The sequence below is a fragment of the Gossypium hirsutum genome, chromosome A05 (assembly GCF_007990345.1).
Source record: "Gossypium hirsutum isolate 1008001.06 chromosome A05, Gossypium_hirsutum_v2.1, whole genome shotgun sequence".
Classification (NCBI taxonomy): Eukaryota; Viridiplantae; Streptophyta; class Magnoliopsida; order Malvales; family Malvaceae; genus Gossypium; species Gossypium hirsutum.
In genome coordinates, this window is record NC_053428.1 from 31310023 (window position 1) to 31328675 (window position 18653).

Consider the following 18653-nt stretch of genomic DNA (forward strand, 5'->3'; position numbering starts at 1 on the left):
TACAAATTTTAAATTAAGATTTAAACTCGTTAATTTCTAGTTTTATTTTTGAATTTTCTCAAATTCTTATATAGCTCACGAATTTGAAATGCAAAATTGACAAATCGAATATTCGAGATAAAGGAAAGGTTTAACATTCTTTTAGGAAGGTTTTGTGATAATAATATTTTAATAATATTCTAATAGTTAGAATTAATAGTATTACATTCCTCATAGAATTAAAACTACTTCATTTTTGTTATAAAATAAAGAGAGATGGGAAGAATAAAGAATAAAGAAAATATGAAAGCAACAGAGAATGTATTTTATTGATCAAAAGGGGTGGTTATAATGTCTCAGCAGATTCTCTATTTATAGGCATAAGAAGTATAAAAGAAGTAGAGATCTAATTCTAATAACTATTAAATTATTTAAAGAATTCCAAAACTTTATCTTGATCATGATGGGCATCCACTTAATAAGATATTCATAACACTTGTAACACCCCTAACCCGAACCCGATCGTCGGATTAAGGCTAAGAGGTATTACCGAACTAAACATTTAATTATCTCATTCACATTGTCAATAAACATAAACAGAGATCGAGCTGAAATACGTACTGATATTTAAGTTATACGCCATTTTCGTATGGCCAAAATATTTACAATTTCAAAACATCGTTATCATCAGCCTAACCTATACATGCCATATCGAGTCCAAAATATAACTGAACCCAAAAAGATCGATAGTGTGATGAACTGCTGACGATCCCCGAGTCGATGGCCAAAATCAACAATTTATTAAACAGAGAAATAAAGAACAGAGTAAGCTTTCAAAGCTTAGTAAGTTTTAAGCATCACAAACAATTAAAGACTTATCGAAAATCGAAACATTCATTTAAACAGACTTATTCTCAATTCAAATTGCTTCATGGCCGAATACACATAAACATATACATAGATTTCTCAGCACATATTTTTCTTCTACTTAAAGTTCATACGATGCATTTAAATCAAACAATCTCATATATTAACAACATTTGACCGAATAGGTCATTGTTTTACTCGAAGAAGATATAACAATCATTCACACTTAAGTATCATTCTTTAATGCTAATAATTCACAAAATCATTGACTGAACGTACATGAGTACATAAAGAAATTTTAACATATAATTCATATACAAATATACCATGACCGATTAAATCATTCTCATATTCGCAAATATAACCATCAATCATATATATATTCTTCTTTGATGTTAATGATTCACTTCAAAATCAATTCACCGATGAGTAAGTAATACGTACCTGAACATCTTAAATGTATAGTACTTACTTAACGATGGTTTACTGTGAATATTCAATATCGTAATCTTACTTAACTTACTGGCATTAAGCCTGTCAGGTCTTAGAACTTGAAACCAATTACCAGTACAAGCCTGCGGGAATTTAAACCCGGTATAATGCCAGCTCGAAGCCTGCGGGACTTTAGCCCGGACATATTTCCAGCACGTAGCCTGCGGACCTTAAGTCCAGTTATAATTCCAGCACATAGCCTGCGGACCTTAAGTCCGGATATAATTCCAGCATATAGCCTGCGGACCCTAAGTCCGGATAAACATTACTGAATGTCATGCATACTTATTCGCAAGAAAATTCAATTCACATAACATCTCACAATCATAGTTCATTTATTCCATTCGAATAATAGCATAACATGGGCACTATTCATATAACTTTTGGCTCAATAAAATACATAAGAATATATGTCCATTTTACTTTCCAAGCTTAACTTTTAATGTCTATTCGACTTTAAGCCTTAAACATAAATTATTTGTCACTCAACTATATTCAAATAGAATTAATAGATCGCAGTACAGTTATCATACACATATCAAGACATTATCAATTACGTACTAAATGTGACTATTCAAAACTTACCTCAGATATACTTGAACGGTTGCGGAAAGGCTACTCAATTGCTTTCTCTTTTTCCCTATCCAACTTCGACCCTCTTTGCTCTTGAGCTTAATTAAAACAAATAGATTTGTTTAATTACTTAACCAATATTATTTACTTATTAATCACATTCAGCAATCACATATCAAATTCAATATGTATTATAATTTATATAAATATGCCATGATTCAAATTTCATATTTATTTATAACCGAAAATGGCAAGAACTTATCAAGCCATGAAAATCACTTATAGCTCAAACACAAAATGATCATATAACACTAATGGCCGATTATTCAACTTATACCTAGTTCGCATACACAAGAAAAACTCATATAGCTTATCTTGCTTTCTTATACACAAATTTAACCATCGCAAATATTTTATCAAGAAACACCCTAATCATTTTAGCCAAATTTTCTATTACCAAATAAATCACATAGATATAACACTACTCATTACACATATACATCAACTATCAAAAATTCCCACTCCTTAGCTATTTCCGAATGCTTATATAAGTCTTGAGTCATCTTTAACACATTTATCAATCTTCTAATTCAACTTAATACAAAAATAATATCATTTAAACAGCCAACACCAAAACATTTGTTCAAATGGACCTAGCCAAATACCCCACATAGCTAAATGATTCACACAAATCACTAATAGCCAACTCAAATTCATCCTTAATTTCTCTTATAACAAAATTCATCAAAATTTAATAAGAAAATACATCAAATTCCATGACCGAATTTGCATTTATCATAAAACAAAATCCTTGCATCTCGTCAATATGTCCAATTGCAAAAATTGCTTTAATTCATCACCTAAGCAACATGAAACTCCATTACAATCACGATTATTCATTCCTTAAAACCAACATTCAACTATCAATAATTTAGCAAAACTCATGTAAATGGCCGAATGTTATATCCTCAACCAAAACTAAAGTTTTAACATGAGCTACGTAGGAAACTATGTAATTAACTAAATTTTCACAAGAATTTGAAGATAGTACATGAAACATACCTTAATTTGGATGCTAAAATAGCCGAAAGTTTGATCTCTCTTATCCCCTCTTTTTTTTTAAGAAATCGGCAATGAAGAACAAAAGTAATTAACCTTGTTCTTTTCACCCATTTACTTATTTTATTATAATATAAAATTGTTATTACATATTATAATACATTTATATATATAAATACATATAAAATTTATACTTTTTCAACTACTAAACCACATGGCCGGCCACTATAAAAAAAATGGCAATTTGACATTCACATCCTTATGATTTTTAAACCATATAGTAATAAGCCATCACATAAATACCTAGCACATTTTCAAAATTCTCACACAAGTCCCTTTCAATAATTTTCAATCAAAGCACCACAAATTCACATATGCATTTTCACACAAATTAAGCATGAAATTTAACATTCAATTATTTTCACAATTCGGTTTGGTGGTCCCGAAATCACTTCCCGACTAGGGTCAAATTAGGGCTGTCACAATACTCCCCCTTGAATGTCCATTGGTAGATAATATACCTCATTAAAACCTTATTAAGAAAAACCCTGTGGGATAAAAACCTAAAGAGAGAGAAAAAGAGTACACAATCTATAATACGCATAATATGTTGCCTCATTAAAAACATTACCAGGAAAACCCAATGGGACAAAACATCGGTTAAAGGAAAAAGAGTACAACGCGTATTTACTCCCCCTCATGAAAATATCACATATTTTCTCATATTCTACGTATTCAATCTTGAATAATAGTTTTTCAAATGACTGTTTGAATGTATTTGTTAAGCATTTATATTACTATTTTTTTAAAAGTCATGAGTGAGAGAAATTTGGGGAAATATATTTTGATCTCTTCAGGAGATTCAACAATAATTATAACAAACTTTAATCATGATTCTTATATAAAAACACAAATAGGTATTTTGGATTATTTTATAATCCTCCTTCAACTACTCAAATTTACCACATATGTTCAAATTATTTCAATTCATATAAATGAATAACTTTCCAAGAATTTCAATATGCTTCTAGCATTCTAAATCCTTCAAGGATTTTAATATAAACTTTACTATATAGTGATTTATAAAGGTTGTAACAACAACCATTAGACGCAAGTTAAATCTTTTATGAATTGTCAATTTAATAATATAGCTAAAGATTATTGCATCCACTACAAAATAATATTATATCTTTTCATAATCAATACCAGCACTTAGCGAAAAACTTTATATTTTTATTCCGCTCTTGCAAAACTACTTCATTTGCACCCTTATTGGCTTTATACCTTTAGATATTTGGACTACTAGTCCAAAAAATCCACGAATTTAATTGTACTTAAGTTGCGTCTTTCTATTTTGATCAATTTATTCCATATCTATATTTCTCAATAGATTTATTCAAGATCCTCCTTTTATTTCATTATTTCAATAATAATATTGCATGCAAAATGTCAACCACTGTTATTATTCGGTTCTACATTTTCTCGAATTGACATAACTTATCGAGATATCTTATTTTTATTATTTTAAAATTCAGTTTTAGGTACCTGAATTTCTTTTGAAGTTTTACTTATTAGTTATGTCTTGGGTCTCTTCTGGAGCACCCGCTGATGATCGCTAAACTAACTAAAAATTCGACTAAGGCAAGCAACCTATCGAATAGTAGTATAGTTATGGTAAGACCGGAAATATCGTATCCACAAGGACTAAAAGTACTAGTAATTACTATCTTTTTATTATCTAGCCTAAGAATTAAAGGGATGTTTTTAAACTAAGATTAATTGTCTAATTAATTAATAACACGACAGAGATTAAATTTGGAAAATACTTTTGGAAAACCGATGGAGAAAACAATACCCAAGGAAGAATCCTCCTAGACTTCACTTATTCTTCTGAATTAGACGATTTATTCACTTGAATTGATCCGTAGGAATTCCTAGCTTATGTTAATATCTCTCTCGAGACTAAAAACAACTGACTCTAGGTTGATTAATCGAAATTTCTTTCTAATTAAAACCCCTATTGTCGCATTAACTCGATCTATAGATTCCCTTGTTAGATTTGACTCTATTCCGACAGATTTATGTAGTCCTATCTCTAGGATTGCATGCAACTCCGCTTAATTATGGAAGATCTACTCTTAAACAGGGACTTTTGCTCTACTGAATAAGCACATCAAAACTTGAATTAATATCCTGGAATATTAACGTAAGGATTAAAACTCATAATTAAGAATAAGACAAGTATTTATCATATAATTCAAATAATAATAAGATCTATCTTAGGTTTCATCTCCCTTAGGTATTTAGGGAGTTTAGTTCATAATGCTAGGGGAAAACATCTCAAAATTGGGAAAATAACAAAACATAAGAAACCCAAAAACTTCGGTAGAAATTGAATGGAAATCTTCAATCTAGAAGTAATTCCTACTTTCGAGTTGATTCCAATGTCTGTCTTCAAGTATTTTCTTCCTTCTACTCTCTGTGTCCCGCTTGATCCTCTTCTCGTGTGTTTAAATAGACTTTGGAATGCCCAAAATAGCCAAAAATTAGCTTTTTCCGAGTAGAATTAAAATAAGTCTCGAGAGGGACACGGCCGTGTGGCACACCCATGTGGTGGTGCTCAAGCCTTGTGCGCTTTTGATATGGTTTTAAGTCGACATGGCCATTATACATAGGTGTGTGGTTTTCCCGTGTGGAAGTGTCTGGGCCGTGTGCAGCGCTGAAATAAACCTATTTTGTCCGTTTTTGGCCTTTTTCTTGCATTTTTCACTTTCCTATGCTCATCTGGATATAAAACATGAAATTAAAGGATTAGGAGCATAAAATTCACTAAATCTTATGATAAATCATCCGAAAATATGCCAAGCATGGGATTAAAATATGTTACTTTTGAGGTTTATTACCCGCCTCCACTATATGACCATCTAGAATAATTTTTATCTTTGGAACCGATCAATCTATTATTTATTCTAACTGATTGTCCTACTAGGACTTTGATTCAAATTAAAATATTAGATGACACATAACACTTGATTATTCTTAATAAGATTGTAAATACATCTAACAGTTAACTTGTAATGAGTTATTCTTATTGAACTTCTAGTTCAATTACTCTCTCATTAACTCATTACATGTTATTGTTTCTCTCCCCCTAATATTGGGAAAACTGATAACTCATGTCACAATTAAATCTCGAATTAATTGTTCAAAAATATTATAAGGAGACTCATATAAATATACATTCCCAATCTCTTATTATGACCTGTACGTTGTGGTGGAGTAGTTGGAACATATACCACATATCCAAAAATTGTAAGATGGGAAATATTTGGCTCTTGACCAAAAATCAATTGTAATAGGGAATATTTATAATTTATTGGCTTGATGCGTACAACATGTAAATCAATATAATCATGAATCCCATGCTGAAATAGAAAGTTTTGTTCTCATAAGTAATGGTTTACCTATTAGTTGGAGCCATTTTATAAACAATTCAACTAAATCATTTTGTGTGTGAACATGAGTTATAATATGTTCAACTTTTATCCCAATTGACATGCAATAATCATTGAAAACTTGGGATGTAAACTTACCAACGTTAGCAAGATGAATTGTTTTAATTGCATAATCTAAAATTAATCATTTAAATAAGTAATTTTGCAAATGACAGGTTGCGAGTTGATAACGCATGTGATTATTTTGTAGATGCATCTACCAAAATCATATATTATCAAAACCATCCACATGGTGGATGAATGGACCCATATTCATTTTAAAAATGCAAGAATTAAATCTCAACTTTAGCTAGTAAGTTTCTAAGAACCAATTTTTATTGAGAACAAGCAACAAATGAGAATTTTTTAAATTAAAGAATCTTCTGGTTCTTTAATGGATGTCCATATGAATTCTCAATTAATTTTTGCATCATAAACGATCCAGGATAGTCTAACTGGTCACGCCAAGTAGTAAACACATTTGTATTAGTAAATTTCTGGTTTACTTTAACATGTGTTTCAATTGTAGTAAATTGTAACAAATTGATAACTTTATTATCATTCCTTTTAATTGTATCCACATATAAGTACTATTGTGAAATTTACTACTAAAAATGTCTAAATCAATGTGAAGTCTATAATGCTACCAAGTCAATAAATATAATTTCCAAATAATTATATGCAGTATTCGCTTCAGGGAATATGCTAAAATCTTCAAATACCCAAAAATCTATTAACAACAAACTTTGAGAGTGGATATTATTTTTCATGTGTATAACAGGTACATAACCAATGACTTTTCATACATAAGTTTTCTCTCTTGGAAGTTCTCTTCAGTAATATTTTACTACGTAATTTTAATTGAGAACTTATTTTGAATACTGTAAAGTTATACTCACAGTTTTTAAAAAATACTTGCAACTTTAGATGCATCCAACCATAATAAGCTTTAGATAGAATTATCATATTTTATTGCTCATGAGTAGATATTTCACAGTCAAATATTTTGCTTTCAACCCTTTAATAGGGATGATGATAAAAGAATATCATAAATATTATAAATTAATAACTCAATCCCCTTTTTTTATTCATATGAAATATAATTTTTTCCTTATTCACAATCTCAATATGAGATCCATTACAAATAACTTTTAAAAGTAATACATTAACCATCACAAATTTTGTGCTTTTTAGATAGTGATATATTAGCTCTTCTGGAGCTTTTAACTAATTTTGTATTATCAAATATTGAAATAATATTTGTTTGTTTCAGTACCAAATAAGATAAATATTTTCTACCTGTAATGATAGAATTCATTACTACATTTTCATATCATTTCTCAAAGAATATTAACAGAAACAAAATATTTGGGCATACGCCACATATGTGGTCAATAATTTTTCATATCACACTGATAACATAAGTTATCTTTACCCTTGTAAAAATTATCTTGAGAACTCTCATTGTTCTCTTATTTATTACTATATTCCCACTTTTAGTGGTCCATGAGTATATCTTTTATTTTCTTTATGTTTACATTCACTTTGAGGAATGCAACAAATCTAGTAGGATGAACTTATAAACATTCCAGTAGATTCTTTATTTCATAATTACCATCGTAAACATGCATGAGATTTAAAATAAAAATCTATCTATGCATGTTGTCATGATTAGTCTCCAATTATAATAAACAATAAATAAAACATAGTAAAATATACTTGAAGATCTTTAACATCATCGTCATTACTAGAAGGTATGAGATAGTTCGAAAATATTCTTGATTTCATATGGATAATGATATCAAATCTTTCACCATCCTTAAGAACAAAAAATAAAATAAGTTAGTCAAAATAATGATAACATATAATGAAATAAGAATGAAAAACAATAATCAAACATGAAACATTAAATAAAAGAAACTTCCTGTAAAAACTTTGCATGTTGCCATCAAAGAAATTTAAAATCATGGAGGATAAATTTGATCGTCGATAAAAGGAACTATCACTTTGAGCAAGATTGTGCTGATAACGTGTTATAAAATAAAAAAGAGATAGGGAGAATAAAGAATAAAGAAAATATAAAAGCAACAGAGAATGTACTTTATTGATCAAAATGGGTGGTTACAATACTTCATCAGAGTCTCTATTTATAATCATAAGAAGTATAAAAGAAGTAGAGATCTAATTCTAATAACTATAATTAGAATTTAAAGTATACCAAAACTTTATCTTGATCATGATAGACATCCACTTAATAAGATCTTCATAACAATTTTAATGATTTATAGATTTTTTTAATTGGCATAACTTATTCTCTTTTCAGTTGTATCTATACTATTTATTAAATGTTTTACCGATTAGGTCTCATCCTCAATCAAATCACTAGCTCAATTAGAAAGATTATGGATTTGTCTTTTAGTAATTAAAATAAGTTAAACTATTCAAGGGTATTACCTTAAAATTGTCACTCGACCAAAGTTTCATATTAATATATTTTATACATTTTTACTTTAATATGCATAATTTATTATCTCTATTAACACACATTTGTATTCTAAATTTGTGGTTTTCACACGTATACACGTGTGATAGGATTTCTAATATATTAATAATGTTGTTAGTTAAATTGATGTCACAAGTCAACTTGACACTAAGGGCCCTTTTGGATGGGCGTTTACCTCCAGTGCGGTGCGTTTAGCTTTCTTTTTATCTCAAGCTACAGTATCGCTAAGGTATCTAACCTCACCGCCACCATTGTTTTTTCACTAATTGTAGGTAAACACACCGCCCATCCAAAGGGGCCCTAACTCCCAATTGATGACAATTCCATAATAAATAATTGTAGTGCATTTAGTATTGTTAATATGATTTAGTTATGTGTTTCAATTTTGTTTTATTCAGAATTTAATCTAATTGTTTATTTTAATATTGTACATATTTCATATATTATTATGATTAATTAGTTGAAATCCATACGTTTCATTGTTTATTGTATGCTATTTTTAAATTATGTTTTAAATTTATGATTTCCACATGTATAGGAGTGTGATAGGATTTCTCGTATAGTTAATGATATTTTTTTTTGCATTGAGTAAAAAAGTAACATTTTTTAAAATGAAAAAGTAATCCATCCTTTCCATGAAAGAGATCATAAAATTTGAAAAAAAATAAAATTCCAACATCGGCGGTAAAAGACAAGCTCCACCAACATGATAAAGGCTTTAGCCTCATTCACAATAGAACATTTTTGCATGTTGACAACTAGTTTTATCACAGCTTGACTTGCTTATAGGTTGAGCTACCCGCCCAAGTCATAAGGCTCGCTCAAAATTGGGAAAGGTTTGGGTAAAAATATTAGGCCCAAAAAAATGAGCTTGAGTAAAAAATTTAAGGCAATTTAAAATATAGGTCCAGCTCGGGCCATGTAATGTTTTATATTATATTATTTTTATATATTATGTAATTTATATCACATAAAAATTTAATCTATAATGTAAACATTAAAAATATTAAGATGACTATATATAAAATTTTAATAAATAAAAAAATTAAAATATTTAATATTATATTAAAACTAACATAAATATATTCTTTTTGAAAAAAATAATATATGCGGGCCTAAAATGGGTTTGAGTTAACTATTTACAAATATGACCAGACTTAGAGAAAATTTTAGGCCCATATTTCTAGTCGGGTTGGGCTTGAGCAAACGTAAAGTGTGTTAATATCATGGTTAGGTTCGGCTAGGCCTAGCCTGACTCATGATCATCTCTAGTCACAACTCAAGGACGACATATCTAAGTTAATTGCAAACACTTATCATGATAAGGGAACCAACCCTAGATGGTCCAAAGGGACATGCAAAATTAGTAAAAGAATTGAACATCCATTAAACTGGAAAGAACAACAATAAATCCATCTCTAAAAACATTTGCAAAAACAAGACGACATAAATAAGCAAGACTAAAAACTTGTACAAGAAAAGATAAAAACTTCAAAAATAGAAAACTATTAAACATAAAAAAACACATTTAAGAACAATACGAATCTAAACCGACTCGTGAAATCAATTTTGATTCCAAAATAATGTCATAGCAAAAATAGATAAAAAATTGATTGAAGAGTCATCATTTTAGTATCTACAACCAACTCACATTCTAAGGGAAATTATTGGTGACCGAAGAAGCTTTAGCGACGATAGGTAGTATCATCTACCCATCACAACTCATAAAGGTAATTGTTAGAGTTTGTGTGACCCGAACCCCATCACTTGTTGAAGAAATAAATACATTGACAAAATAAAGGGATCTGTGGGGGCGAGAGGCCGAGGGCCATAATTCATATAGAACTATACTTCTAATATTTGACTTTAATTATAACATGGTTTTTTAACCTTTAAATAGATGTAGACTACTTTGTATCATTCATTTTTTAATATTAGTGAATTTCTTCTCATTTGCCCGTAGTTTTTTTTGAAAAGGTTTCAATGTAAAATCTATTTGTTCTTATTTTTTCTTTTCTTATTGCTTTACTATTATTCTAACGTCATTATTGTTTATTATAATAATAACAAAGATACTCATATCAAATTCATATCAAATTTGCAAACCGAAAAGAAAGAATGCACAAAGATTGAATGAAGAAAAGAAATTGAAAAGATTAGAAGTTGGAGAAAAAGATGGGGAGCAAGAAAGCCGACATCTTCATTGAACAAAACAAAGGAAAAGAAAAAAAAAACTCTAGAAAAAGAAAAGGGAAAAATCAAGTGGATATTTTTAATTTATTAAAAATTGAAAGAGAACATAAATTAGTATACTTGGATTGCTAAAATAATGTTACAGAAAACTATTAAAATGCACAAAATTAAAATAAAGTTATATTTCTTTCCTATATTAATATTATATATGTTAAAAATTGACAATGAATTTGGTTGTAGATCAGAGGTCTAGAAAGTTGGCTGGGCTGAAGATTTTGAATTTGTGATAGGTACATTGTTTCAAGGACTTCCTTTTTCTACCAAATTGACTTTGAGCATCCATGATGGCTTCTTCTTTTATAAATTAAAGAGAAAATCAAACCAAAAGATTACAAAGAGAGGGGGGACACACAGCTGAAACAGATAAACATCAAAATGGGTTCCCAAAAACACGTCTTTCTTTTGTTATCAGTGCTTTTGATTCTCAATTCCCTTCTCTTTTCCGGTGCCGATGAAGATCACTATTACGAATTTATTGTAACTTTTGTAACCTTTTTTGTCCCCTTTTCGTCCATGTTTAATCAGATTTTTGGGTATTTATTTTGGATTATTGTTTTTAATTTGCAGTTGCAAGAAACAGAGATTACGAAGCTATGCAGCACAAAAACCATATTGACAGTGAACGGCAGTTTTCCAGGGCCTCAAATTCGGGTTCGAAGAGGCGACACTGTTTATGTCAATGTGCACAATCAAGGAAGATCTGCTGTTTCCTTTGATTGGTATACATACTATTAAATTCATTTCATATATTTATATTATCATACTATATATATATTTACTTTTCAAATAATATGTAAATGACATAAACAGATTTGGTGATGAGATGACTTAATTTTGTGGGATTTTTCTTTGTTTTATGAGAAATTTATTAGGCAAGGGGTTGAGGATCCGGTTGATGGTTCAAACGAGTTGATCCAGCCTGGTAAAAACTTCACTTACGAGATCGAATTAGACGATGAAATCGGAACTTTATGGTGGCATGCAAGGAGTGCTTGGGCTAAAGCTACCGTCCATGGCGCCTTTGTCATTTTACCGGCAGCCGATGAAGAGTATCCTTTCCCTACACCTACGTCAGATCAAATCATTATATTCGGTAACATGGTTTTTAATTCTTCCATTTATGGTTGCAACTTTTTGTTTATTATATATATTTAAGGCTTTCGAATCGGCAATTGCATGGCAAATTATTTTTTCAGGAGAATGGTTTAGACAAGAGTTAACGGAAGGTAATGAAACCATTGCTGCTGGCCAAGCAGACGGTTACACAATCAATGGCCATCTTGGAGAAACATATGGATGCAGTAATGGTACATACTCGATACTCACGCCCGAATCCGAATAATATAATTTCATTGTTAAGCCATCTTTGTAATAATAATATTCATAATTTTGTGTTTGAGAACAGATACAACATATCTGCTAGAAGTGGCTTACGAGGGTCTTTACCTTCTTCGTTTAATAAATGCCGTTGCCAACGAAACAATGGTGTTCGCCATCGGGCAGCACAGTTTCACGACCGTCGGACAAAACGCGACATATGCCCAACGCTCTTTCTCAACTTCTCTTACGTTAGCACCGGGCCAGACGCTCGACGTTTTGCTCGGCGCAAACCAAAACGTCGGCCAGTATTACATCACTGCTCAACCTTCCTCTGGCAGGCATAATACCACCGGAGTTCTACAGTATCTCACCAGCACTGGTGTTTAATTTATTTACTTGGTTTTTGGGATTCCATTGTTATAGTTTGTTTATGAAATAAGACATTCAGTAGGGCAGACCACTATATATATATAATAATTTCGATGCCCTTTCAACAATCCATGCTGGTGGAAAAATTTTGTGTTTTTTCATTAAAAGGTTGTTCGTTGGTTGTAACATATGTATTTGTTCTTTGAATGATTAATGTGTTATATTGCATTCTTTATTTTTTTCTCTGTCATACTTAAATTTTAAAAAATAATTAATATGATACTTCTTATTTTATTAAGTGACAAAATAATATTTAATATATCTTATATGAGACCATAACATAATATCGTTAGCGATAATGATTAAAAAAAGTTGAACTGATATGATCCATTTTATGATGGACATGGTGATAAATAATTTTGTATTTCAATCAAATTATTAATGTAAAATGTAATTTTTTTGATGAACATGAGATAATCCATTCAAAGAAAAGGATAATAAGCAAACAATGATAAAAAAAAACAAATTATAGAAAGTCTAATACAAACTGTACAAGCAGAACAAGACAAGATTCAAAGGTTTACAATTCGATTATGGAAAAACAGCATACTACGCTTAGATCAAACCACAATTGCCTAACAAAAGGAAGCAAAGACGAAAACCTTCATCTATATGTCCGTGTTCAACCATTAGAATAGAGAAGTCGCCATTATGCATAGAACCCTCGTCATGTCCTCACCTTCGTTGCAATGGACATGCTTCAAGCTAACCTAATCCAATGGATGCGAGCAGCTTTAGTTAGGGGTGTAATCGAGTCAAATTGAGCTTAAATATTGTCAAGCTCGACTTGAAATTTGAAGTTTGATACTCAACTGAAGCTCGATGAAACATTTATTTTTAAGTTTGAGATTGACTCAAGATATAATCGAGCTATTTGAGCTCGAGCTCAATTAAGTTCGTTTATCAATTTTTATACTTAAGCTCGAATTCGAGCTCAATTAAGCTCATTTACTAAATTTCATACTAAGCTCGAGCTCAACTCAATAATTAAACTTAAGATTAATAATATATACCAAGAAGAATAACTTGTGAGCACCAACAGGGATGCAGCTAGAATTTTTTTTAAAGGGGCTAAAATTAAATTATAATTTTTTCTATAATAAAAATGTAACTTTTGAAAGATTGAATTAAAATTTTAATATTTTTAAAGAGATTAAATGTAACTAACTTAAAATTTTAAAAATTTAAAAGGCGAAAATGACCATCCCCAAGATTCGGCCTGTGTCTCATTTATACTCTTACCTCTAGCAAAACAAGCAATCCAGGGATGCCCGAGAAAATCCTTCACACAAAAGGCTTGAAAGCTTGCGTCAAGGAAGAAGCGAGTACAAACCGACTCGAGAGAACTCCTTTAAGGGAGGAGCCACGGGAGACCCTAGGCTAGATATATTACTCTGAACAAACTTACTGGAAAAACAGAGGATGGTCGGCAAGAGGAGGAGGTAGGAGTGGAGGTAAGGAAGGAGAAGGAAAAAGGAAAAAGTGAAGGGGGAGAAAGCGAGAGAGCTGTTTCCGGCGAGGTCAGCAACGGCAACCCATTAAAAGACCACACCGAAAGCAACCACGAGAGGCAACAAGGAAGGGGAAAGGAGAAAAAAGGAGGAGGGGGAAAGAGGAAGGGATGAGAAAAGAAAGTGGAGGATGGTGGAGGAAAAGGGTGATCGACACCGACCCTAAGTTTGACAGCCGGCATAATGGAGCAGAGAAAAGGAGCAGGAAGAATCAGAAAGCCAGCGATCGACCTTAAGACCGCCGCCCAACATCACAAGCTCCCCTCGCAATTACAAAATGAGAGAATAATACAGGAATTTGTAGAGAGACATACAGTAATACATCTGACATGGTTTGTCCCTACAAAATTGAAGTGCTTAAAATTTCAATTTAGGTACCTTCTGCTTCATCTATCATTGACAGGGGGGACTTCTAGGTAAGGTAGGGCCTTGACTCTTAGGTTCAAATGATTAAATCGTTCTTTTAATCCTTTAAATAAGTTACAATTCAATTTAAGTCTTCTTTTAACACAAAATTTATTCCTTTGCCCCCTTAGGTTAAAAAAGTTGTGTTCTTGCATATTGTTTCATTCTTTAGCTCCTGTTCGTTCTTCGAAAATTCTTTGAAAGAGTTGTTCATTTTTAACATGGTTACTTCATCGTCTACTCCATGTATAAAGGATTGTTTTAATTTTCTAATTTTGGTGCAAATAATAGTTCTGGTTGTAATGGAAGAAGCGGCCAATGAGATAATTGCATGGTGTTAGCCCATGAAGAGTGACTTCACATGGGTTTTCTTGTGGAACATCAAAGCTAGGAGTTGTAGCAATACTAGGAGCCTAACAACCTAGTTTCTAAAATGTTATATCTTGATTAAACTCTAATGAGTTTATATTTGAACCCAATGTGTTTGGAAATTCCTTTGTTTTACACTGTAGTTACTTCTTTTGAAAATGATCCATGCCTTATCGGCGGTTGTGCACTTACAAGTTTTCCTAAATTTTTGAAAATCTACATTATTGAAGAGATCGCATTTAGAGCATTGTAATCATAACTTGCAGCATTGTTGTATTTAGTAGTCTTTAAGAGTGCTAACACCATTTACTACAACTATGGGTGGTTACTAACCAATAATAATAACTTTTCATGCTTTCACATTTACGAGTATGATTTGATTTAGAGAAAGATTGTATGAAATTGTAGTTTCACGTTATTTTTATCTCTTTCTAATAGAAAAATGAAAAATCAAATTTTTCCTCCTAATTTTTAGCTTTTTCCTCTTGAAAAAATTCAAATCCAACTAAAATTGCTAAAAATCAAGAGAAAAATTAACAATAGGATCTTTACCAATTTTGTATGTTGTCATTCTATATCAATTCTAAGTATTGAGTTGTTGGTGAAGTTGTTAGTTGCAACTATTAGACACAACTTAAAAATGGAAAATTAAAATGAAGAATACAACCACTTGATTATGCAATTCAAATATAATTCTTTGGGTTGTGGGGCTTTTTACCTAGAGAATAATCCACTATAATGTCATTAGTACAAGAGATGATTTAAGCTTAATTTCACTCAAATTCGTTGCAACTTCACTCCCGTGCAATTATAATGATAAAACTATTTGAATACATCACAAAATCACTCACTAATGTTCCTTACAATGAAGATGTCGAGTTTTTTCCAATTTGCACCAGAGGCATATCCATGGGGGATGGCAGGGCCTCGACCCCCCTAAAATATTGGAAAAGTTTACATTTAGGTCATTTATAATTTATAAAATTTTAAATTAGTAATAAAAAAATTACACTTTGGTCCCCTCTAAAATGATAAAATTTTGATTTAATCTTCTGAAAATTATAAAGATATAGATTATTAAAATGGTAAAATTACATTTTTACTATTATAAAAATATACAATCAAATTCTGCCAAAAAAATTCTAACTTCACCCTTGATCTACATCGAAATCCGTAAATGTGTTTTTCAGGCGTCTCAATCTTCATGAATTAAGCTAGTATGATAAGAACAAAATCTAAAGAGTTCTGGTTCATATCAATCACCTTAAATGTCTGCTTGAGATAAGCAAAAAACACCTTTGATCGTGTATCTCTTAAATATGAAAATAATCACATTTTGGCTTAGTTTGGATGGGCAGTGTGTTTACCTCCGGTGAGATTAAAGACAGCAGTGGTGGTGAGATTGAATACTGTAGTGATGAGATTAAAAACAACGGTGGGGTGTGTGTTTGAATTTAAACATAATTGTAGCAGTGAGGTAAGAATAGAAAATGACTATTAAGAACATTAGATTAAAAATAATATATAATAGAAATTTTTTAAATTGTTTTACTTTTACGAAATTATTAAAAATACGTGAATTTATAAAATTATTTAATAAAATATTAAAATGTATCTTCCGATCTTTTATTATATAAAATGGGAATTTTAACATTTTAAAATCAAAATAATTAAAATTTTAAAATTAAAATAAACAACCTAAAAGTAGTTAATTCAAGGAATGATAAATTAAAATTTCTTTTGATAATAACGTATATTAGTTTGTTATAAAATAATGGGAAAAAATGTTTATTATTTTAAATTAATAAAATTATCTTACAATTGAAAATACAAAATTATATTATTGAAGTTGAAGGTAAAATGAAGAAAGAGAAAAAAAAAAAAAAAGAGAACGGAGAAAAAATAGGAGAAAGGATGTAAAAGGAAAAATGACCACCAATGAGATATTGGAACATTTGACTGAAGCATAAAGCTCTATTGGAGAAACTGGTGCCCAGTGTGTTGAGTAATACTCCAATGGTTCTGTTCTTTACAATCCAAAGGAATAGGTACGATGCGATTCAACCAAAAAGTACTCCAAACGTAATGAAATAAGATCAAACGGGCAACTAAAGGAAGCCAAATCACTTCAAATTTTTTCTTGATGAAATATCTTCTCCAACTATACTACTATGTTCACTACACAAAATCCTTTAAATAATTAAACAAAAATAATCAAAAGATGGCAATAAAAATTAACAAATCTAAGCATCTCAATTGCTAATCTAAGTTGCAACTTGCTGTATCAGCCATAATAAAAATATAGCTGTCTGCAGTAGCAAATTCACCTTCTAATCTTTTAAATTAAAAAACAAAAAGCCGCTGCCACTGATTTATTCGTTTCTTTCTTCACTTTTGATTCACTGCCTGGATTAATATCCAATGATTAGTTTTTAGGTTTAAAAAGGATAAACAATTAAAATATAACAAAACCATACAAATACATAATAAATTTTAAATTCATAATTAAAATATTAAAATATTAAAAGTGTATAAAATCATTTTAATTTTTACACTATCCCTTCTCATATAAAAATAATATAAGTACATAAATATTTTTAAAATTTAGATAATACAATATATTAATGTACAACAATTTATATATACAAAATACTTTTAAAATGTTTATGACGCTATAGAAACAAATAAAATAAAATAAAATTGCAAAATGAAAACCGAAAAAAAAAAAAATGTATTTGATATTTAACCCAGCCAGTGAATCTAAAAAGAAGAAAGCAAAGAAGCTGCTTTCAAATTTCTAAGGAGGAAATTCGCAATGCCTTCCTTGATGGGAATGGGTATGCGTATATTTATATGTAAACACAAATTGTGGTAACAGCATTAATCATGATTACAAATTATGTCGACATATGGAAATTATGATACACTGCAATTTTTTCGCACATATGGAAATTATGTCAACATGTTTTGGATATAAGATGTTTAAGGTTAAATATCTTTTATCTTTTATATATATTTTTATTCTTTTGGAAAAAAAAATTGAAGTGTTGTTCCCGATGAGAGATTTGTTTCCCTATCTTGCAGTGAATTCAAAATTCAAATGTTTAAAGAGATTGCCTAAAGAGGCAACAGGTTTTATAGAGTGAAAATAGCTGGTTGATGTTTGAACTTTAAAGAGATGGATTGTATGTGTCTCACGACTACCTATTAAGAAAATCTTAACATTTGCACTTGTGGGTTTTGAATTGTATCTTGTGGCACATAAAGCATTTATGGACAATTACACTAGGAAAATATTTTTGCTATTTTCCAGAAATTTGCTTGGAAGTTAAGAATTAATTTTAACGATAGTTCTTCTTCCTTTCCTTTTATTTTTATTTTTGTTCTTCTTCTTGTCAT

At 30.3% G+C, this 18653-nt stretch overlaps 1 protein-coding gene and 1 long non-coding RNA gene across 2 annotated transcripts; one reads left to right on the plus strand and one right to left on the minus strand.

The window, feature by feature from the left end:
* Positions 1–11534: 11534 nt before the first annotated feature.
* On the plus strand, positions 11535–13144 carry LOC107957508 (laccase-12). Its single transcript, XM_016893029.2, has 5 exons — positions 11535–11697; positions 11788–11939; positions 12093–12313; positions 12417–12527; positions 12626–13144. The coding sequence occupies exons 1-5, from the start codon at positions 11596–11598 to the stop codon at positions 12925–12927; spliced, it is 888 nt and encodes a 295-aa protein (XP_016748518.2). The 5' UTR covers positions 11535–11595; the 3' UTR covers positions 12928–13144.
* Positions 13145–13421: 277 nt separating this feature from the next.
* LOC107957507 (uncharacterized) lies at positions 13422–15545 on the minus strand. Its single transcript, XR_001700474.2, has 2 exons — positions 14212–15545; positions 13422–13679 (listed from the first exon to the last, which is right to left on the minus strand). It is a non-coding gene; the product is annotated as an uncharacterized lncRNA (long non-coding RNA).
* Positions 15546–18653: the final 3108 nt, after the last annotated feature.